General features: G+C 41.4%; 1 protein-coding gene across 1 annotated transcript in view; it reads left to right on the top strand.

The window, feature by feature from the left end:
- Nucleotides 1-23,378, top strand: part of LIX1 (limb and CNS expressed 1) — a 181,449-nt gene extending 158,071 nt beyond the window's left edge. The window contains exons 5-6 of the mRNA XM_030193411.1: nucleotides 12,003-12,080; nucleotides 22,725-23,378. Of these exons, the coding sequence (XP_030049271.1) occupies nucleotides 12,003-12,080; nucleotides 22,725-23,009 (363 nt within the window). The 3' untranslated portion in view covers nucleotides 23,010-23,378. The remainder of the gene's footprint in view (nucleotides 1-12,002; nucleotides 12,081-22,724) is intronic.
- The last annotated feature ends 1,738 nt before the right edge of the window (nucleotides 23,379-25,116 follow it).

Here is a 25,116-nt window from a genome sequence, read left to right as displayed (position 1 = left end):
TGTGTCATGATTTTATTGTAGTTTTTTTAATTGTTCTTATTTTCTGTTCTCAAATATTGATTTTATTTATCTTAACAGTAATGTTGAGCCCCTGAAGCAGCTCCTGATGGGTGAAACATGGCTGTGTCGGGCATACTATTTTTAATTAATTTGTTTACCAATAAAGTCTTCTCTGCTATCATCACTCTGTCTGCTCTGACACCTGATTGGTTTGTCTGGTGCCTCCAACCAAAAAGATGTTCTCCTGCCCCCAATTTTGGTTGTGCTCTGTTTAATCCTTTTCAGCATACATTACACCTCGCTACTCCTACAGTGATTTGCTTAGAGTCGATAAGATACACCGCATTTGTTATTTTGCTCCTTTCTGCTGGAATAGCCTCCCCAGTTAGCTCAGAGCAGAGCAGAGCTATCCTAACTTTAATCAGCACTTAAAACATGGATGTTGTCTCAAGCTTTTTCTAATTTGACAAGGTATTAGTCTAGACTGGATTAGTGATATCAATGCAGCACTCTTCCTGGACTCAGGCAATCTACCCCTGTGCTATGAATGTATTCTGTCAGGTAATGGGTTTATATTTAGACTAGAGTGTCTTTTATCTGTTTGCTGAACTGGTTAATGTGCTTATACAGGTTTATTTAATACTTTGGATGAAAGACAGTTAAGCAAATTATAAAACAATAAACAGCCCTTCTTTCTCTCTCACTCCTAATCTGTACCCTCCTCCCCTCATCCCATTCTCCCTTTCTTCCCCTATTCTGCCCATCTTTTCCTCCATGCTTCTCCTATCCTTATCCCTCCTGTCTGTAATGCCTTCTCCATTCTCTTCCTCTGAGCTATCTAGAGATCTGCATTCATTAGTGTGCATTTGGTTGGGTTCATTTGGAAACCTTAAACATTTTTAGCATATGCAAACTCAATTGTACACATATACACCTACAAATTAATGCAAAATTGATTTGTGCATGTTCAAAAGTTTTAATGTGTATACAAATTAAAAACCCACCAGAAAATCAGGAAAATCTGAAAATGAACTGAACATTTTTAGCTGTGTATATCACCCAGATTTTTTTTCTTTTCCTATTTTCTATCCTACTCCTCACTTCCCAGTACTGATCATCTAAGACAGTGTTTCCGAAGTCCGGTCCTGTAGTACCCCTTGCCAGTCAGACTTTCAGGATATCCACAATGAAAATGCATGAAAGAGATCTGTATATAATGGAGGCAGTGCATGCAAATCAAGTTCATGAATATTCATTGTGGATATATTGAAAACCTGACTGGCAAAGGGTACTCCATGACTGAACTTGGGAAACACTGATCTAAGATACCTTTCCCCAGAGAAGCAACCAAATAACAATATCTAGGCTCACAAAAACTGCCATAAAATGGCTTTTTCATAAAGTTAAATACCAAAGACTAATTTAATATATAAATATATAAAAATGTATAGGAATTAACCATATAATTGCCACAGAAGTTTGAAAAACATGCTTCAGAATTTTAAAGCTCTGCTATAGGAAACTGGGTGAGTTTAGGGGGCTGTGCTTATAAGAATAGTTGCCTCACACTTTATCAGAGACAGAAAAACCCTTTTTTGCAAAATCTTTTCTTCAAATACTGTTTCATCCATCAAAACCCCAATTGCATGACACAGAAATTAAAATGATTTAATTCACTACCTAAGTACTAAAAGTACACACACAGAATTAATTTATTTGAATTCACTAGCATGTGAACCTAAGTACAGAAGATCAAGATGGGGAATTTATTATGGTGTGGTAAAAGTTTGCCTTTTACCACACCTTGATTGCCCACATGATTCAGCAACCTGCGAGATCCCAGTATTGCAGATTGCCGAATCCTGCTTTACAGGAATAACGCTATTTGCTAGCCACCTTTAAGCAGTGTTATTGCTGCAGCCCAGGAGCATCAGATTAAAAAGCCATGGCCCAATGCTCCTGGACCACAAGGAGAGGGTCCCCCGAGTCCTCCCTGCACCCTCCCCTCGACAACCTTCTCTGCACAGGTCCTGCCCATCCCACCCAAGGACTACCTGAGAAATAGCATTGGTGGTCAGGGGTGAGGTATGGGTGGTCCTCAGAGTTCAGGGGTGTGAGGGGTCCAGGGGGTCTTCAGGCAGGAGGAACTCGAAGTTGCTCCTGCCCACTCCAATGCCACAGTCACAGTGATGCAACTACCACTAGGGGGTCAGATTCTAGTATAAGGAAATATCTCCTTATATGGAAACGTGACCCTTAGCAGTAGTTACGTGAGACTAGCACTGGGGGGGGGCATTGTGACTGCAGTGCTGGACTAGGTAGGCGCAACTGGGAGTTGTTCCTGCTTGAAGAATCTCTGGACGACCCCTCCTCATCCCCCCCGTCCCCCACCGACCACCAATGCTGTTTCTCCCTAGCTGGGGTAGGTGGGGTGGGTGGGACTTGTGCAGGAAGGGTTAAGTCATGGGGGTGCAGCGCCGATGCTCCCAAATGGTAAAATAACCCCAGCAACAAGCTGGGTTATTTTATCGTGGTTCTGAGGCCCTAATGCAACTTGCAGTGAATCACCATGAGTTGCATTTAGAGCATTTACATAGTAATGAGATGCAAAACATGCACTTGCAATAGGGCTGCATTATTTGCATTCCCCCTCCCCACTCCCTAACAGCCCTCTGAACTTGTCTATACAGATGGCAGCACTAAGAACACTGCCTATCTCTAGCCAGAGCCCTCCCTCTCTAGTGTCATACCTCCTCTGATGAAACTTCCTGTTTCCTGTGGACAGGACACTAGAGAGGGAGGGCTATGGCTAGAGAGAAGCATTGTGTGCTTAGTGCTGCTGTCTTTACAGGCAAGTTTGAAGGGTTGCCAGAGGGATGTGAAGGGGAATGAGATACCGGTGAATGCGGAGGCGGCAGAAGGAAAAAAAGCTGCAGGAGTGGTGGGGGGGGGGGGTGGCAGAGAGAAAAATATGATAGTCAAGGGGGGGGGGGGGTCAGTGGAGACTCAGACCAAAACATTCTGTCTCAAGTGGGGTTTGTGTGTCAGATGGTGCCCATGGAGGGGAAGAGAAGGGATGAGATGGTGCCCCTAAAGGGGAGGGGAGGAGAAGTGAAGGGAAGAGATATGGAGGAGATGATGCCCATGGAGCTGAGGGTAAGGGAGATGAGAGGAGAAGGTGCCTATAGATGGGAGGGGAGGAGAATGGAAGGGAAGAGAGATGGGAGGAGATGGTGCCTATAGAGAGGAGGGGAAGGAAGATGGGAAGTGATGATGCCTATAGAGAGGAGGGGGAAGGGAGATGGAAGGAGATGGTGCCCATGGAAAGGAGAGGAAGGGGAGAGAAGAGAGACAAGAGGAGATGGTGCACATGGAAAGGAGGCGAACGGGAGAGAAGGGAGACAGGAGGAGATGGTGCCTATGGAAGGGAGGGAAGGGGGAAGAGAAGGGAGGAGACGGTGTTCATGAATGGAGGAGAAGGGAAAGGAAGGGATGGAATCGAGATAAATTTGAGAATGAGGAAGAAAGTTGAATGTGAGATGGATATAGGGCAGGAAATGAAGGAGGAGAATAGACAGGAGGCTCTGGAAACAGAGTTCAGAGCACAGAACTGTGCTGGGAGCACAGGGAAGCAATACCAGAGACAGGAAGAAAGATGATTAGAAAGAGGAAATCACCAGACAACAAAGGTAAGATAAATCATTTTATTTTTAGTTTAGTAATTGAAAATGTCAGATCGTAGAATTTACATCTGCTATCTATATATTACAATGTACAAGAAGAAATATGAAGGGTGCATTTTATACAATTAAATATTTTTATAGCACCGTGGTATTTTAGATCAGGCAGCGTTAGGGCCTTTTAAGTCAGGTTAAAGCCCAAATATCGCAACTTAGGGCCCTAAAGCTGCTTGATGAATGTTCCTCCTCCCCCACACATCAAATGCCACAAGTGGGTGATCATTGTCATTGAACTTCTAAACTGGTTTTTCTCAAAACAACCATAAAATCTTTTATTTTTGTAGTTTAACATTTCTTTTGTCAATTAGTTATCTCTGTTAGACAGTATGAAGTTCATCTTTGTGTTCTTATGTATAATTGATACATGTGTCTGAGTTTTACCAGCCTGGCTGTGAAATATAATTACTCCTTATCTGGAAGGTTGACCCCCTAGCTGTAGTACCAATAAACTACTGTTAGGGCATCAGTGCCATTATGAACCCAGTGCAGCCCCTTAGGTTGGAGTGGATGAGGATTGCTCCCTCCCTGGGCCATTAGACTACCAAGGAAATCCCTGGGTAAGTCCTGGGAGGGATGTTTGGGGTCTATGCTAGGGAGGAGGGAGTTGTGCTGGATGTTCTACTGGGAGACGGGGTCTGTGCTGTGGGCAATCTGATTGGGGAGTGCCAGGTGGGAGAAGGAGGGCAGGTCTGTGCATGTACTTTTTCTTTAAGGACTGAGCAAGTGTCATCTATGGCATACCTGATTCCACTTGATTGCACTAGACAGCAGGTCTTAAACTTCAGTCTACTATGCCACAGTGTACATAGATTTGACTCTAAAAAGGGAATCCCTTAATGATTTTATTCTGCTGACTGACTGACTGACTGACTGACTGACTGACTGACTGAAATATACAGAATGCTTGTGATGATGGAGCTACTCTTGCTTAAGAAAATAAGAGTACATATTATGGGCCCGGTTTACTAAGCTGTGCTAGCATTTTTAGCCTATGCTAGGCAGCATGCACTAACCGTGTAGATGCCCATAATATTCCTATGGGCGTCTACACGGTTAGTGCGTGCTAATTTTTAGCACGCGCTAAAAATGCTAACGCACCTTCATAAACAGGGCCCTATTTTTTTTTACCTAGTTTGTATCTATTTTAACTGCTAAAACCTTACCACTTTTAAAAGTCTGTTATATTCAGTGTGTTTTTTTTCTAGTGAAAAAGGTGCCGGTACTCAAATGCCAGGCCACCCTTCAGGGATGGGGTGATCACTGAGAGACCCACCCCTCAATAGCCAGGCCCCCTGCAACAAGTCACAGACAAGGCAGAATTGGTGTGTAGAACCTGAAATCTTTCATTAAAATGTGGGGGCCATGGGTCAATTTTAGCAGACAACGGAAAAGGTACCGGTACTCAGTACCCCCAAGTACCCCCTCAAAAAAAGCCCTGGTTATATTCCAAACATTTCTAAGGGAACTACTAGCAAAGAAATGTCTGGTACCCACAGTGTGTACCTGCCAGTTGATAAAGACCTTATGAGCTGTGGCAGCTTTTGGGAGGCCCTTCTTACAGTCAGATTCCAGCCAGACAGTCATTGTTTTGTTTTACTTTGGTACCCTTTCACATTATTTTTCTTAGACCTCATGAAAACCTCACCAAAGCTGTATTTATTTATACTGTTACAAGTTATTGGCAGATCGGGCCTAAAAAGTTGAAACCATCTTTCTGCTAACTTGTTCCTCTGCTTTATTTATTGAGACAGTGGCCAATTGCTTTCCATGCTCTCTCTATTTCTCTTTATAATTCCTGCTTCTGTTGAAGCACAGCTTGCAGTGACCCTTTACTTCATGCTGAACTAGATACTGGGAGAGAGAGTTTTGCCTCTCAGCAACCTAGACAGGTTCTGGAGCATACAGCAGTCTCCATCTCCCTCTCAGCCATTCTCATATGTGCTGTGGGCAAAGCTTCACTATTAGTGTCTCCAGCTGTTGTGTATTCAGATTTTCCAGAAAAGCTCAGCAGCACTTTCAGGGCCTCAGTGAATATATGAACTAGGGTGAGAAAGATTCAACTTTTTTTTTTTAAGATTTTATTGATATTTTACAAAAGAAGATAAAACATTTTGTCAATCTCTATATGAAAGTCAAACATTTTACAGATAAGTGATACTCTTAACAGGTAATTTTCTACATGGCCCCCTCAAATGCTTCAGGCTAGCATTGGAAAGAGGAGCCCACATGGACATAGCCCAAATAAATTTTATTGCTCCTCCGTTGCCTGCCCCATGGCTCAGCATCTTTCTCTTTAGATGTCCTTTCTAGCCAGCATGGTGACAACACTAACAAGCATCACAGAGCTTTTTGCTCTTGTGCCACTGAAGATCCTCCCCCATACAGCAACAGGAAGTGCTGGTCAGATGGGTTAGGATGTCTAGGTATTGCCTCACTATCATACCAAATCGCCAGGATATGATGAAAGAAGGCCTGATAAGTCAGTGGAGTGACACATATTTAAGCCTTTTCTCCTCTAGACCAGTTGGCCAAAGCTGTCTCAAACTGGTGGTGACTAAAAAATGCCAAAAGGATCTGAAAGGTTTAGGTGGCTTATACAGAAAGAACGGGTGGTTTTATTTCAGCTCCTACTGCAGAGGAGTCACCATTACTAAACACTACCATTGTCTTCTTTATCAATACCCTCGCCACGCCTGCTCTTCTCCTGTCCTTGCTGGTGTATAGTGGCTTTTAGCAGTTTATAGTCACCTGAGTCCAAGCAACTTTGGACGTGCTTTTACATACAATTTATAAGGACTTATCCTTGATTCAGACATTGAACATAACACTTTTCTACTTGTAACAACATACATCCAATTCAAGTGACTCCTGAAGAAGGCCCTTGCGGGCCGAAACACGGCTCATGTTGAGTCCTGGATGTTCAATAAAGTGGAATTTTCTACATCATCTGCTGTCCCCCCTTTTTTTCATCGCCCTTGTTCTGACTGGGTTTTTTTGTTTGTTTGTTGTTTTAGTGTCTCTCAGTGAAATTTTAATTTTACTTCTGAATCCTAGTACTTACCTCCAGATAGATCCATGGTGATGCTCCTCCCTACCCAACTAACTTAATTTCTCTTTATTTTTTCAACTTTTTAAAAAGTATTGCCTTCCTCCGAGAACAAAGCAGGCCACATTTAAACCAATACTAGGGCTAGCTACTTTATGTTTTAATGTAAAAAAAAAAAAAAAAAAGATAGCTTAAAGATTTAGAAAAGGAAGAAAGCAATCATATTAAGACAAGCAGCACTATATATTTTCCCAGAATCCTACAAAAATAAATATGATTTTTCTGAATTTAATCTAAGTTCCTCTCTGACTTTAAGTCCATGAGCAAAATCTTGTTCATATGATAAATTATAGGGCATGTAACTTCTTCCTTCCTTCCTTCCTTCCTTCCTTCCTTCCTTCCTTCCTTCCTTTCTCATTAGTTTCCTCCGGTATCTTTAAGATTGCAGTTCACTTTTAACCATAGGTGTAGTTTGACTGTTTCATTTGGGGGGGCAAAGAATGGGCGGAGCATATTAGCATATCATTTGCATATATACATATGCAAATGAATATGCTAATGTGGAGGAAGGAATTGAAATTTACAGGCAAAATATCACAGATGCACATTTCAAAAAGCTGACACATTTCAATTAATAAATTATGAATAAAATACTTTTATCTACCTTTGTTGTCTGATCATTTAGTTTTTCTATTCGCTTTGGTCCCAGTGTCTTCTGTTTTATGCAGTGTCTTCTTTCCAGTAGGCTTCCCTCTGCTCCCCACCCTCCCAGTCTCATCCATCTCTTGCTCCTTCCCTCTGCTGTGCCTGACCTCTCCCAATCCCATCCATCTCCTGGTCCATCCCTCTGCTCCCCACCCCTCTCAGTCCCATCCATCTCTTGCTCCTTCCTTCTGCTCCCCACCCCTCGCAGTCCCATCCATCTCTTGCTCCTTCCTTCTGCTCCCCACCCCTCCCAGTCCCATCCATCTCTTGCTCCTTCCCTCTGCTCCCCACCCCTCCCAGTCCCATCCATCTTGTTCCTTCCCTCTGCTCACCATCCCTCCGTCCCATCCATCTTCTGCTCCTTCCCTCTGCTGTGCCTGACCTCTCCCAATCCCATGCATCTCCTGGTCCATCCCTCTGCTCCCCACCCCTCCCAGTACCATCCATCTCTTGCTCCTTCCCTCTGCTCCCCACCCCTCGCAGTCCCATCCATCTCTTGCTCCTTCCTTCTGCTCCCCACCCCTCGCAGTCCCATCCATCTCTTGCTCCTTCCTTCTGCTCCCCACCCCTCCCAGTCCCATCCATCTCTTGCTCCTTCCCTCTGCTCCCCACCCCTCCCAGTCCCATCCATCTTCTGTTCCTTCCCTCTGCTCACCATCCCTCCGTCCCATCCATCTTCTGCTCCTTCCCTCTGCTGTGCCTGACCTCTCCCAATCCCATCCATCTCCTGGTCCATCCCTCTGCTCCCCACCCCTCCCAGTACCATCCATCTTCCCTCTGCTCCCCACCCCGCCCCACCCCCACGAGGTCCAAGATGGTGACTCCGTTTACCCCCTCTCTTCCTCCTTCCCTCCGGCGCAGGCAACAGTCTTCAGCTTTTTCAGCGTTCCTGGCAGCGGTAGCGATGTACACGCTGCCTTCGGTCTGCCCCGGAAGCCTTCTCTTCAAGTTCTTGTTCCCACCTATGCGGGAACAGGAACTTGAAGAGAAGGCTTCAGGGCAGAGCCGAAGGCAGCGTGTACAACGCTACCGCTGCCAGGAACTGTGGAAAAGACTGCTGCCTGCGGCAGAGGGAGGGAGGGAGGGAGGAAGAGAGAGGGGTAGACGGACACGCTCCTCTCCGTCCGCTACTCCGCTTGCCTTCCCTGCCCTCTCTGTCTGCGTCCCGCCTTCCTCTGACGTCAGAGGAAGGCGGGACGCAGACAGAGAGAGCAGCGAAGCCAAGCGGATGGAGAGGAGCGCGTGCGTGCATGTGTTTTTTTTTTTAACTAATGGCGCGGCGGCGCCTCGTCGTCGTTTTGGGGGGCATTGCCCCCCCTCGCCCCCCCCCCCAGTCTACGCCTATGCTTTTAACCAGATTTGACACCATGAACCTTCATGCACAAACACCCAGTGGTTTTATATTCACTCCCAAATTACTTTAGTCCAGTCCTGCTCCGCTAGGGACATAGTCCATGGCTGGGGATGTAGAGCAGAGCAGCAGTTTCTGCAAACTAGCACTCAGAGGTCTTAACTCTGGCCATTTGTGTCTCCATTGAGCAATGACTATGAACCTCTCTCATCCAGGGGCTGTGGACTCTGTCTCCAGAGAATCCCCAGTCCAGCCAGACCCAGGGAGCAAAGGACTGAAGCCAGGAATTGAGCCCACCTCCTACCATGAACCACAATGGTGGCCCAAGGAGTGTCATTTAAAAAAAAAAAACTAGGCTAAAAGGTTTTTCTTATTTTTATATTTCTCAGTATAGAGATATTCCCCTGCTAACTCACATTTTTCTTTGAGATTTGGTCCTTCTGAAATTGTTTAAAAACCTTTTTTAAAGAGTGTTTTTACTAAGCTGAGGCAGAAAGTGGCCTTTCCCACCCTTACATGGGAGTTTTCTGCACGCTAAGACCACTTTAGGTTGCAGCCAGAAAATGGCTGAATTTCCAGTTTTTCCATTAATGGCCATGCGCTAATGTTGCCATTAGCACATGGCCATTAGCGAGTGAGCACCTACCATCATCTATTTTGTAGGTGATAAGGCCCCTTGCACTACACCTGGGCTAATTGGTTAACGTGCAGCAATGCTGATGTGCCAACCAATTTGCATAGACACACCTACTTTCTGCCCCTCTCCTTAGAGTTGTCTTAGATCAGCCGATAATAATCTTTTGTCCTTACCACCACCTTCTCTTATCCATCTTAGTTGCACTCAAGATTCTGCCTTTAGTTATCTCGCGTCTAAACTCTGGAATGAGCTCCCGCATCAGGTTTGGGATCAACCCTCCATTACTTCTTTCAAATCAGTCTTAAAAACTCACCTTTTTAGAATTGCATTTGCCTTACCATCATAACCTTTCCATCAGCTCTCCTATTACTACTACTATTTAACATTTCTAAAGCGCTACCAGGGTTACGCAGCGCTGTACAATTTAACAAAGAGGGACAGTCCCTGCTCAAAGGAGCTTCTATTGTGACTCTCTGCCCTTCTTTCTTCCTTCCCTCTGTTCCCTCTTCACTCCGTGGTATGTCCTCCTTCCCCCAATCCCTTTTCTTCCTCTTTTCTTTCTTCTAAGTTTTTAGATTTTTATTTATTTATTTATTTTTGTAAACTGCAGTGACGCCTATATTAGGCCACATGCAGTGTATCAAGCATGTGAAATAATGAAAGAATTTTAAAAAATATTTTAGCACATGTTTTGCGCACGTAGATGCAAAAATTAGAAAGGGACGCCTCAAATATGGTTCAAACTTGTTTCTGGGCATTGCAACAATTTAAATCAATTCCCTCCTTCCTTGCTTCTTCACACTGATTTTACTTCTAGATTAGATTATTACAATTCTGTCTATTGTAGACCTTCCGGCTACCGTTTTGAAATGTCTCCAATCGATAGAAAATATTGTGGTTCATCACCTTTGCCACACCTACAGAACAGATCATGTCATTTCTCTCCTATGTTAGCAGCACTGGCTCCCTATCACTTTTCAGTTGCAATTTAAAATGTTGATTCTTGTTCACTGGGCCATCTACATGGGTTGTGCCTCTTATCTTGCATCCCTCCTTAACTCCCTTCACATCTTTTCTGCTCTTCTAATATGCTTCATCTTTATATACTTCCATCCTCTCTGGTCTATATTGGCACTGCACTACTGGATACTTAACCTTCTTGTTCTGAGCTCCTTCCCTATGGAAGCACCTATCACCACCACTTCAGCTTGAACCATCTCATGTTAAATTTAAGACAGCCCTGAAAACCCATCTCTTTACTCAGGCCTTTAGAGTGCCTTGTCTGTGATGGTCCGCACACATGGAACAGCTCTGAACTCCCTTTCACTCTCCTCCTCCTCCACTTTTGGCTGTGTATGTTCTTCCTTTAGTATTTTCTTCTCTGATGAATTTGGTATTTCTTTCTATTTTATGAGTTAGTCTGTAAACCACCTTGTTTTCCCTTCAGGAAAGGTGGTATATGAAGTGTAACAAACACACATCTGCAGATTTGATTACCTCCCTCGTTGCTGGTTTCCAGATCATGGATGAATGTGTTAAATCTCTGTACAGATTCCTGGGCCACTCTGCTATTTACCTTTATCCATTGGGAGAACTGACCATTTAGTCCTACTTTCTGCTTCATATCTTCTCACCAGTTACCAAGTTCACAATGAGAAAGCCTACTATCCAATTTTTTGAGACGTCTGTCATAAAGAACTTTGTCAAACACTTTCTGAAAAGCCAGTACATTATATCGGTCAGCATACCATCGTCCAGAAGTTTATAAATACACACAAAAAAATAATTGGTGAGCCAAAGAAAAAGAGTTCATTTGCTAGGTTCATATTGGCTCTTCTTCTTCATTGCGCCATGTTTACCCATATGCCCAGTTGTTTTTCAGAATAGCCTTTACCAGTTTGCTCCACACTGACATTACCACACTGACTGATGTATAATTTCCTAGGTCACCTGTGGAGCACTTTTTAATTGTTTTCTTATCAACTACCATGCAGAATTAAAGTATTGAGGCAGATTGTAATGAAAGGTTGTTGATTAATAGGTCTGCAGTTTCACACTCAGGCATCCTGCAGGAAACCTGCACCAAAAAACTGAATATTTAACACGTGAATTAACTCTGAAAAGGGAACTGGTTGCAGATATGAAGACATGCAGTTTGAAGACAGTGTGAAATAAGTTGATTAGAATTATTCACCTGTTTGGGACTACAGTGACTGTTATTTGATTTTTCCAACCTTTGGAGATATACGTGTTTTTTACTGTGGGAACTGAACAGATCGATGTACTAGTTTAACATTTAAGTCATGAATTCACAGGGTGGGTATCTAATTTTAGCGCACATTTTTTTAGACACATTGTACTGTTTTGGTTCTTTTGGTTCTTGATATTTCTCCTGTATTATGTGATACCTTAAAATGTATGTACGATTAGGATAAATTGATTGGTTGATTATAGGCACTGTTAATACAAAAAGAAAGCGCTACACTCTGTCATCATAATACAAATTCCTGTTTTCTCTTCCAGGAACTAATGATAGTCTTTCAGCTCTTGCACTGGAATGGAAGCCTTAAAGCTCTCAGGGACACAAAATGCTCCCGTCAGGTAAGACATTGCACAGTGCACACCTCTGCTCTTACAGACACTCGCCAAACATGCAGTCAACTTACTGATCTGGAGTCAACAGTCTCTGCTGACCCCCAAAACATCTGTGATTCTTAAACTAAAAAGCTATTTCAGCTAGGAAGGACCAGTCTGTGAATTGCTTGGGCAGAAACAGAAAATGGGAAGGAGGGCAAAGGGAGCCACTGTTCTGAGATGATAGAAGAGATAAGAACACTTCATTACATGTTAGAAAACTGACATGGTATGGGATTGTATTTCTAATAAGGAACACAATTTTTGGAGAGAGAGATGATTGGAACAGTGGTGGAGTTAGGACTGAGTGGAATCCAAGTGGAAAAATTAAAATGGACCCCCTGTAACACCATCTCTCCCAAGGTATTGGGGACGGGGGTGGAGGCAGAGAAGGGAAAACCCTTCAGAACCCCAGTAAACAAACCCTGCAAAAAGAAAACACATTCCACCCCTATATAGAATACCTGATATAATAATAAGAAACAGAGACTCAAATACAAGATATCAGAGATCCACATTTCTGAAAACTGACATATTATAAGTAAAAAATTCAGAAAAAAAATACATTTTTCTACCTTTGTTGTCTGAACATTGCTTTGGTCCCAAATTTATTTGCGTGCGCATCCTCAGAAGCGCATCCATAGTTGGGCGTACAACTTTGGGCATCATTGTTGGTTCCATTCCTTTGTATACAGGTCAGTTTTCACTCATTTCTTCTACTCATCAGAATGTCTGTCCAATTTTAATGATGAAGCTAAATTCTCAATGCTTGCTTTCAGGCTTCAACGCTTTTTGTGCATTTGATCTGTTGATGCTGTCAAATAGAGTTACCTTTGTTGGCCTCCAAGCCTGTGTATATATTCAATTTCTAGGAGGCCCATTCCTCCTTCTTCTCTAGGAAAATATTGCCTCAGCCTATACTGATGTTTTTTAGATTACCTCATGAGTGTAGAGGAGTTTTCATTTGTAAATCCAATTTTTCAATGTATTTAAAAGGCTAGTCCACAATTCCTAAGCTAAACAAGAGTATACGAATCACAAGTTGGTTGATCGCTTATGTCTTATTCCTTAATGTTAGAGCACTTTTTATTAGTAATTTCATTCTCTTACAGTACTTTTTGCTGATCTTGTCTTTCAGAAGTTTATGCTGGATTGTTGCTCCTTCCTGTACTCCTAGATGTTTGTACACCCTTTCCTGTTCAATTTCCCTGATTGAAAGCATCTCTCTGACTGCTGATTGTGTCATTTTATTTAATATTCCTCCTAGGAAGGTTGTCTTCGCACATTTATCCAGGCCAAAAGTCATCCTGATGTCATCTGAAATGCTTTTTACTAAAGCAGTTGTTCTGCCAAATGTTGATCGCTATGACTGTAGTGCTTCAAGCCATCTACCAACAGCAGGTGTGATGTAAACTCTGGGTCTTTGCCAGCTCTAGGATTAAGGCTAAATCCATAACTCAGAGTTAAGAAGTGTATGCAAAGGATTAAATGTTATACAAAACAAGATTGGTGACAAGATGTCTTCCTGAAATAGTCCTCACTGGATCCTGATATCAGGAATGTTAAACTTTAGATAGGAATGTTTCTATTTCCAAAGGGAGAGCCAAGTAACCTTCCCAAAAATTACAAACCAATACCTTGTCTACCTATAAGTTGTTCACTGCAATAAATGCCAAAAGAATATTTGAACATATTGACTCTAATAATATCAAGGCACTAGAGCAGAAAGGCAATAAGAAAGGAGCATATGGAACAAAAGGCCAGCTCTTACTATTATGGCAATTGCAAAAAAAAAAAAAAAAAAGGAAGAAGAAATCTCAGTATAGCATGGGTTGATTAAAGAAAGCGTTTGATAGCGTTTCACACTACCAATATAATAAATCCGCCCCTCAACACTTTAGAACAGACCTCACATTCCACATAAACCACATGCTGCAACATGGACTCTTCCCTAAGGATAAAGGCAACATACTACTCACCCCTATATCTAAAGACACACAAAAAAGCAAATGAAATCACCAACTACCGCCCGGTAGCATCTATCCCTCTGGTAGTTAAACTGTTGGAAAGCATGGTAACCAAGCAACTCACCAACTACTTAAACAAATTCTCAATATTACACAAATCACAACCAGGATTTCACTCCAACCACAGCACTGAAACAGTACTAATTACTCTCCTAACCAAATTCAAACAAGAAATTGCAATTGGCAAAAGCATACTTCTCCTCAATCAGACTTACACTGTTGATGTGTGTGAGCTCTGCATTTTATTTGGAGGAACATATCACACACAATTTTGGAAATCATCATCCATTTGAAATTAGTCTGTTGAAGCCTCCTTTGTCATTGGTGTGACCCCTGACGCGGATGTGGTAGCACCGAAACACAGCCCGTGTCGGGTCTTCCTTCAATCAAAGTTCACTATTAAAAAGGTTTTTTTAATGAAAGAACGTTGTTCCCTTTCGTTTTTAAAGGTCCTTTGTGCTTTTTTTTTTTGCTAATAAAATATAAATCAACATACACATCTAGTTTCTCCTACATAAGCGTGCAACTATGGAACACACTACCAAATGTCTTGAAAACATTGCACGACCGAACAAGCTTCCGAAAATGATTAAAAACCAATCTGTTCAAGAAGGCATACCCTAATGATCCAACCTAAACACCTGAACCCTGCTACAAAATGAAACTAATACTAGACCTGGACAACACTTACCTCTTTCTTCCTTGATTACCTAATGCCTTCTTACTCATGAACTTTAACACACTACCACTCTGTATCTGTCATACTGGAATTGGCAATCGCCATCATAGTACTATGTAAGCCACATTGAGCCTACAAATAGGTGGGGAAATGTGCGATACAAATGCAACAAAATAAATAAATAAATTGCTTTTGAAATATATAAAATAAACTTTAAATTGATTGAGTGCATTAACTTCACAATGAAAATGTGGCAAACCACACTCTAAAGTATAACAAGTGTCCTTCCTGATTAGCAAATGCAGTAGTGGTGGTATGAATAAGTAGGTTATCCTTAATATGGGAAGCTCCCACTGCTTGCAAGGTGGTGACACAGTTCGCTGTTCAATTTTATTCAGTCTGGCCTCATGTCATTGATCTTGGTAACCGAGCCGCAAGTGAATTCAACCATCTGAGCAACGCGGATCATGCAAAATCTTCTCCATTCAATGAACAACCAAACAGAGGTAATCAAGTATTGCTTACTTACTTCTAGGAGCCCCTTTACTCAGTTGCATACCAATTATAGCTGCTAGCATATTGGGTTTGGCCATGAGATAGGGAAACAACATGGATCTAAGATATGGCAAATAATTCCTACTGGGACTCACCAGCAGCTGGCTCGAGTGTTGATCAAAGCCCTTCATCCCCAAACAGACCTGCTCCTGTGTGATGCAATTCTGACAAGGTCATATCTCACTCAGTTGTTCCCTTTATTATACCATCTTTCCAATCCTACAGTACATCAAGAGTAGCAAACCTGTGCCATTGGAGAATTGTGGCAGTGGCCACAAACGGCTTTCTATCTCCCCTGGTCACTCACAGATTTGGCAGAGCAGCTGGGAAAGTCTGATAATGGAATATACACCCCCAATATGCCTTCTTACCTTTCTTTTCTAAGTTTGCAAAAGTACATGGATGTCTCAGTGATAAAGGCCCAAGTCTAATGGCATGTTTTAGACTTCATCAGTTTTTGCAGTTCAGCTCAGTCCTATGAAACCATAATTCTCACAAACTCAAATTAAAATTTTGCCTTCAAAACTCATAGAGAGGCATATTTTCAAAGCACTTAGCCTTCCAAAGTTCCATAGGTTTCTATGGAACTTTGGAAGGCTAAGTGCTTTGAAAATATGCCTCAGAGTGTATTTTACTGAGGCACATTAAGCAGTTAACCTGTGAATTAGGGCATCTTAACTGCTACCACAGAGGCACACCAACAGCTACCACAGAATCATGACAGTTTTCATGCACTAATTACAATATAATTGGCATTTCTATCTCATTTACCTCTAAGAGTTCAATGCAGTTTACAAACAAATAACTAAGCATTCCTAGGCAAGTACAATATCTGATAAATATTAAAATTTAACAAGCATTTACAAATCTTCCAAAAAGGTAGGTTTTAAGCATTTTTCTAAATATAATTCTGTGAAGATCTTGTAGCCACCGGTAAGGAATTTCACCAGGAAGTAGCTTTATATGAGAATTGATCTGCAAACACTCTTTTATATTTCACCTTTTTTAAATGAGGATAATGTAAAGCCATATAAGATCTTCTCAAAGGATCACAATTTCTATATTTATTTATTTGTTACATTGTATCCCACATTTTCCCACCTATGGCTTACATAGTTCTGGAGTGATGGATTACAGATTCCGGAGTAAACAAATACAGAGTGTATAGTATAATTAAATAGAGCTAGTATGGTTCGCCCCATGCAGGTTGCATGGGGTGGGATCGTGTATTGAAAGTTTTGTGTATTATCCGTTTCCTAGTTTAATTATGTTGTGTTTCAGTGTTCGGGTGTTTATGTTGGTTCTGTGGGGTATGCCTTTCTGAAAAGGTGAGTCTTTAGGTTTTTTCGGAAGTTTAGGTAATTGTTTGTGGTTTTTAGATCTACCAGTTTACAAAAAAGTAAAGTTTGTTAAATAAATAGTGAGATCCCCATCCAATTAGGCTTCCTGAATATTTAATTATTAAACAATGAAACCTCAAATCTCCTAATAGGGGAATGCCATAAGGTACTATAACCCACTATTTTACAAGGAGTCAAGTTCCCATCATCGATTTCTGAGAAGACGAAAAAAAGAATCCATAAAAATGCTCCCAATACTGGAGAAAAATAACTGATTCCCTCTATCTCCAAGTCTAAACAGGACACCCTAAATGGTAAGGTCTCACTATATGATGAAAGGGTTCTACCAGAAAATAATTTCAAAAAATACTTTCAAAAATTATCAAAAAAGTAAGGAAGTCTGCATGCCAACTATAAAAAAAGCGAACTTATCTTAATCACGGAATACAATTGTGCTTCCTATATAGGGGTCCTTTTACTAAGGTGCCCTGAAAATGGCCTGCAGTAGTGTAGATGTGTGTTTTGGGTGCGCACAGAATTTTTCAGCACACCTGCAAAAAAATGCCTTTTTTTAAATTTTTGCCAAAAATAAAAATCGCCACGTGTCCATTTTGGGTTTGAGACCTTACCGCAAAACCATTGACCTAGAGGTAAAGTCTCATGCGGTAACCGAGCGGTAATGATCTACGCGCATCAAATGCCACTTGGTTTGCGCCCATTACATGCGTCCAAAATAAAAATTATTTCTTGGACGTGCACCAAAAATGAAATTACCGCAAGAGCCACGTGGGAGCTGGACGATAACTCCATTTTGGCGCATGTTGGGCACGCATAGACGCTTACACTGCTTAGTAAAAGGGCCGCATAGCTTGGAACCACAACAACGTCTGCTTATAATCTCTGCATCCTGCTGTCTTGCCAAGGATCCCGTTACAGATTTCTAAGTGGATGAAGATCTCACTATTTATTTAACAAGCTTTATTTTTTTGTATATTATTATTAGTTTGTTTCTCCAGTTATTAGAGCTACCAATTTATGCATATAAATAGGAGCTAATCCATATAAGATGAGGTGGATTAAAGAACAAGTTTTGAAAACAACTCATGCTATGTAACTGGAAGCCAATGGGGTTTCAAAAACAATGGTGTTACTCTTTCATATTTAGAAGATCTATAGATTAGGCATGCTGCTGTGTTCTGCAACATTTGCAGCTGAGTATTAAATCACTAGCTCCAACATAGACTGAATTACAATAATCCAAACGAGCAAGCACCATCGACTGGTACTATCAGTCTGAAAGACTGTTGCTCAAACTTTGCTCTGATCCTTCACCATTTGTATAATAAATCGAAAATTTTTGTAGTGATTGCAGATATCTATGTTTCAAATGTTAGATAGCTACCCAAAATAACTCCCAGTATTTTGAGGTGAGATTCTACATTAAAAGTGATTCTATTGATAATCAAATTTTTACATGTGATTCATGCATGAGGGCTGCCCACTATCAGGAATATGCAGTTAATTCACGTGTTAACTGCATGTTGTGTTAGGGGACTTGAACTAGGTGGTCAGAAAATGGGCCTGACCTGCATAATGTGATGAGCACATAGTACTTAACGCATAGTAATTTTCATTTGTGCAATTACTGCAGCTGCACCTAGAGCCTCTTAATTGTGACTAGGTTCTTCAAACACTAATGTATGCTCATGTGTTGATTCCAGAGGACAAGCTGCCCATGCCCTCAACAGTTATTTATTAGGATTTATTTACCACCATTTTGAAAGAATTCACATAGGGACCCATTTACAAAGGTGTGGTAGGCTGTACACACATGCAGCATGTGCCAAAATGAGACTACCACCAGGCTAGCACACCCCCTGGCGGTAGTTTCGGATTTGGCATGCACCCACAACGCCTGGACAAATTATTTTTTTATTTCCTACTGCACGTGCCATTTTCGGCATTAATTGGCAGTTGGCATGAGCCGACCAGTCACCGTGCTTGTGGCGCGTGAGCCTTTACCACTAGGTCAGTGGGTGGCGGTAAGGTCTCAGGCTGAAAATGGGTGTGCACTGGTTTCAATTGTAGCACACGTCCATTTTTCAACCCCTTAAAAAAAAGGCCCTTTTTCCTAGATGAATAACACTTCTGGGCAAAGCTACCCAATGAGTAATTCCCAGGTTCCGTTTACAGGAGTCTGGCTAAACCAACTTCCTAGCTCTGTCCAGGGGTTATATATTATAAAAGAACCTGGCTGTTCTGGGCCTACACCAGAACGTTTCTTCTGTTAGAGAGAACTGGAATAAAAGTAAAGTCACTGCTGTGAAATATATTAATTTATTATATAGGTAAGAAAATAGAATAATACACCCTACACTACAGCTCAGCTGTACAAATGTAGCTCCCTTATGCTGATAAGCAACTGTAGAATGTATTGTCTAACTAAAACACTGATATCACTGGTTACTAGGTTATTACACAATCCTGATTAGTAATACTGACTAGGTCATGAAGTAATACAGTTAGCAGCACATCTTCCTGATCACAAAGTTCTGACTAACCCGCCTTTGCTGAGGTAAGAACCCACTAGCTAATCCCCGACTATAGGAAACAAATCCCTGTAATTCTCACCGAGCTGACTCTAGCTGGTCTCTCAGATGAAGTGGACACAGGTTTTTCCCTTTAGACTCCAGCTGTTTTCCACAGCGAGTCCCCATCTTAGGAAACAGCACAGGCTCTCTGCAGCATGCAGGATTACAGTCTCTCTGGCCGGTAGAGCTGAACCAACAGGTACTTTCTTCAGATGGTCAGTTCCTCAATCTCCACTTCCCTAAGTGCAAAGGCATAAAATACAAAGTACTGCACGCATCAACCTTCTCTTATATGAGCACGCAATTCTGGAACACACTACCACGCAACCTGAAAACGATCTACGAATTAGCCGACTTCCGCAAATTATTGAAGACTCATCTCTTTGAGAAAATCTACTGTAAAGATCAAAACACATGAAGTACATACACACAAATAGAAATGCATAAATACACTTCCTCTGAATTCTCCTCCCCATACCTTCACCACACCTAAAACTCTACCCACAGATAAAACTGGTACACCCTAACATTCTCAGGCTATTGTTCTATCGTCTTATCATCCCCCTTTGTTACACTACATTGATATATCCCAAATGATATTCTGAATTGACTTTGTCTTCTCTAAACTCTTCACAATGTAACCCAAAATTGTATTGTAACAAATTGTACCTCCATCAATCACAATGTATTGTAAGCCACACTGAGCCCGCAAATAAGTGGGAAAATGTGGGATACAAAAGCAATAAAATAAATAAATAAAATAGACGTGGTAAAACATGGTCCATCAGGCACCCAACAGACGTGCTCGTACTACCGCAGCCCACTTTTACCGTGGCTTAGTAAAAGGACCCATCAAGGTGGTGTACAGTAAGAATAAATCAAACATAAGCAATAGACAACAGCAGTAAAAATATTCAAATAACAATACAAAGTATGGCATAGTATACTACTTACAATGTCAACACAGTACGTAATAGAACATTTTAACAGACAACGTAGGGTATAAGCAAAGAAGGAGCATATAAATAAGTAAGAGATTATGAGGAGTTAGAATATAATGACGTCAGAGAGATGGTTAACATATAGATAGGTAAGAGAGCAAGAGGAGTTAGAAATTAAGGTGAATAATTTAAAGAAAGTTGTACATACTTGCTGTCTTTTCACTTTACTGTGCTGATTTCTTTTGCTGGGTCATGCTAAGTACAAAAATCTAATCTAATCAGAGCTTTTATAGGCCGCTTAATCACATGGTTGATCCTAAGAGGTTTAAAAGAAATAAGATTAAGTACATAAATACATAAATATTGCCATACTGGGACAGACCAAACGTCCATCAAGTCCAGCATCCTGTTTCCAACAGTGCCCAAACCAGGTCACAAGTACCTGGCAAGATCCCAAAATAGTATAATACATTGTATGCTGCTTTTTCTAGAAATAAGCAGTTGATTTTCCCCAAGTCCATTTTAATAATGGTCTATAGACTTTTCCTTTAGGAAGCCATCCAAACTTTTTTTAATCCCGCTAAGCTAACCGCTTTTACTACATTCTCTGGCAATGAATTCCCGAGTTTAATTACAAGTCGAGTGAAGAAATATTTTCTCTGATTCATTTTAAATTTACTACTTTGTAGCTTCATTGTGTGCCCCCTAATCCTAGTATTTTTGGAGAGAGTAAACAAGCGATTCATGTCTACTTTTCCACTCCACTCATTATTTTATAGACTTCTATCATATCTCCCCTCAGCCATTTTTTTCTCCAAGCTGAAGATCCCTAGCCACTTTAACCTTTCCTCATAGGGAAGTCATCGCCCTTCTCTGTACCTTTCCTAATTCCACTATATCTTTTTTTAGATGCGGTGACCAGAATTAAAAGCTTTGCACAATTTAATAAAGACCCTCCTTTATGTAGCTGGAGTACTCAAGCATCTGCTACTACCAGTACCTCTGCTATGGCTCCTTCCACCCCCCCCCCCCCCCCCCAGTCTTTTTCTGGTACTGCTTACATGAATGGGCCCAATGTACTATATTCCAGTCCTGATACTTTTTAAATTATCATCCTAGATGAATACCATGTGTTACTGAAATAGCATCATTTGTGTAGCATTTGATATTAAAAGGCCAGTCCCTTTCAGCTGGTTTTGTTCAGTTCTAAAAATATATACAGAGCTGCAACATGCTTTTCTAATTACAAGAAAGAGGCTTGAAGACACTGAAAAAAATTACAACATAATTATTCAGATGTCAAAGTGTTTTATAGGTTTGTTGACATTGTCAAATTTGAAAATTTCTAACATTTGTTACCGTCTCATATATCTACAATGCAGTAGCTTTGCAAGTATTCTTCTTCCAGCAAGCTAGTCAGCTAAAAAGATAAGAACATTTACTTGTTTCCCCTTTCAGGAAATTTGTAATTCTAGTTGGTATAGTTGGTAAACGTCTTGGAACAAGAGAAACTCACAATTAATATAAACGGGGGGGGGGGGAGTATAAAATGCAGCAACACCATAGACAGAAGAGGGTTCTTTTAAAAAATAAAAAGCTTTAAATAACTTGATTGACAAATAATAAATTGGCTAGCGCCAACCGAGGTCAGCATATATGGCACAATTTGGCACTAGCTCATTTTCTGTAATGGACCCCTCACCTCGAGCATCTACAACTCATTAATGTTTTTAGATTGTTTGATGATTTGATTACTACTACTATTTAGCATTTCTATAGCGCTACAAGGCGTACGCAGCGCTATAGATCTTTTGTTTCCCCAATCTACTTTATTCTTGCTGGATAAGAGCTACAAATGGAATTTCTGAACATCTGTTGCATGCAGGGCTGTGCAAAAGCTGGTTTGTAATCAGCATGATAGACACAAGTTTTTGAGATCACACAGATCCCTTTTTCAAATGATACTAATGCAAGGAATGATTTCAGCCTACAAAAGATCCAGCTTTGTTCAGGATAGTCTGGTTTTACTACTATTTTTTTTTGTTGCATTTGTATTCCATGCTTTCCCACTCATGGCAGGCTCAATGTGGCTTACATATTATATACAGGTACTTATTTGTATCTGGGGCAATGGAGAGTTAAGTGACTTGCCCAGAGTCACAAGGAGCTAGCTGCCTGTGCCTGAAGTGGGAATTGGAACTAGAGTCCACCACCCTAACCACTAGGCCACTCCTCCACTCTATTGAGTTCTAGAGCATAAAAAATGCTGATTATTATTTTTAAAATTAATTGAATTTTAGAAACAGTGGGCTATAAGGTTTTGTTTTGAATAAACAGATAATGCAATACTTGTTAGTCCCTCAGTTGTCTCTGTTACTCAATACTATAGTATACCTGAATTTTTACAAACTTGACAAAGTGTGAATGGAAGAGTCAGACCTATCTGTGAATAACAAGCTCCATTTTGAATTTTGTCAGGAAGTCATTTCCTACTACTCCCAGTGTTCCTTGGATGAGAGGATGAGGAGTCACATGGCACTGGACTGGATTCTGAAGGAACAGGATTCAACGGGAATCATTTCTCAGGAGTTGCAGTTAGCTCTGAGAGAGCTGGAGGAAGCTCGGAAAGCTGGCCGAGAGCTGAGATTTTACAAGGAAAAGAAAGAAATACTGGGTCTCGCCCTGAGCCAGATCTATAGAGACTGTGTTGCCTTATCTAAAGCAGAAGACCAAATGATTCTGAATGTAAATAGTTATCACTAGCAGAGTTCTGAAAAGCAGAATAACTCAACCACATACAGGAATAATCTTTTATAATGAGCTTATCCAGGAAAATAGTTAACATATACTGTCTATTGTATATGCCCAGGACACTAGTTAATGCATCTGGTCAGTTTTATTTCAAACTTTGAAAAACCTTTTTAACACTAGATCAAAATATTACCATCGAGAAAGAATGTGCAATGGGGCACTGTAAAACTTATCTTTTGAATACATTACAAGTAAGAAAAACTAGATACTGACATTCAAATGAATGCCCGGGTGCCTGTCATTCTTAGCCACATCTCCATATCAAAGACTGCTGGGACTAGCAGCTTGTTTAGAAATTGACAAAACCAGTCACTCTGCAGAACTGTACAGTGGTGGAAATAAGTATTTGATCCCTTGCTGATTTTGTAAGTTTGCCCACTGACAAAGACACGAGCAGCCCATAATTGAAGGGTAGGTTATTGGTAACAGTGAGAGATAGCACATCACAAATTAAATCCGGAAAATCACATTGTGGAAAGTATATGAATTTATTTGCATTCTGCAGAGGGAAATAAGTATTTGATCCCTCTGGCAAACAAGACCTAATACTTGGTGGCAAAACCCTTGTTGGCAAGCACAGCGGTCAGACGTCTTCTGTAGTTGATGATGAGGTTTGCACACATGTCAGGAGGAATTTTGGTCCACTCCTCTTTGCAGATCATCTCTAAATCATTAAGAGTTCTGGGCTGTCGCTTGGCAACTCGCAGCTTCAGCTCCCTCCATAAGTTTTCAATGGGATTAAGGTCTGGTGACTGGCTAGGCCACTCCATGACCCTAATGTGCTTCTTCCTGAGCCACTCCTTTGTTGCCTTGGCTGTATGTTTTGGGTCATTGTCGTGCTGGAAGACCCAGCCACGACCCATTTTTAAGGCCCTGGCGGAGGGAAGGAGGTTGTCACTCAGAATTGTACGGTACATGGCCCCATCCATTCTCCCATTGATGCGGTGAAGTAGTCCTGTGCCCTTAGCAGAGAAACACCCCCAAAACATAACATTTCCACCTCCATGCTTGACAGTGGGGACGGTGTTCTTTGGGTCATAGGCAGCATTTCTCTTCCTCCAAACACGGCGAGTTGAGTTCATGCCAAAGAGCTCAATTTTTGTCTCATCTGACCACAGCACCTTCTCCCAATCACTCTCGGCATCATCCAGGTGTTCACTGGCAAACTTCAGACGGGCCGTCACATGTGCCTTCCGGAGCAGGGGGACCTTGTGGGCACTGCAGGATTGCAATCCGTTATGTCGTAATGTGTTACCAATGGTTTTCGTGGTGACAGTGGTCCCAGCTGCCTTGAGATCATTGACAAGTTCCCCCCTTGTAGTTGTAGGCTGATTTCTAACCTTCCTCATGATCAAGGATACCCCACGAGGTGAGATTTTGCGTGGAGCCCCAGATCTTGTCGATTGACAGTCATTTTGTACTTCTTCCATTTTCTTACTATGGCACCAACAGTTGTCTCCTTCTCGCCCAGCGTCTTACTGATGGTTTTGTAGCCCATTCCAGCCTTGTGCAGGTGTATGATCTTGTCCCTGACATCCTTAGACAGCTCCTTGCTCTTGGCCATTTTGTAGAGGTTAGAGTCTGACTGATTCACTGAGTCTGTGGACAGGTGTCTTTCATACAGGTGACCATTGCCAACAGCTGTCTGTCATGCAGGTAACGAGTTGATTTGGAGCATCTACCTGGTCTGTAGGGGCCAGATCTCTTACTGGTTGGTGGGGGATCAAATACTTATTTCCCTCTGCAGAATGCAAATAAATTCATATACTTTCCACAATGTGATTTTCCGGATTTAATTTGTGATGTGCTATCTCTCACTGTTACCAATAACCTACCCTTCAATTATGGGCTGCTCATGTCTTTGTCAGTGGGCAAACTTACAAAATCAGCAAGGGATCAAATACTTATTTCCACCACTGTATATGTACCCAAGAATGATGTTTATGAGATTCCTGATACACCAGCTTTCTGTGGTACAGCCAAAGTGGTTTACATATTAGGGTACAGCTACAGTAGGTATTTTCCCTGTCCCTAGTGGGATCACAATCTAAATTTTGTA

The sequence above is a fragment of the Microcaecilia unicolor genome, chromosome 2 (genome assembly GCF_901765095.1).
Source record: "Microcaecilia unicolor chromosome 2, aMicUni1.1, whole genome shotgun sequence".
In the NCBI taxonomy this organism is placed as follows: Eukaryota; Metazoa; Chordata; class Amphibia; order Gymnophiona; family Siphonopidae; genus Microcaecilia; species Microcaecilia unicolor.
The sequence above is the reverse complement of the archived record's forward strand: the minus strand, read 5'-3'. Positions and strand labels throughout refer to the sequence as shown.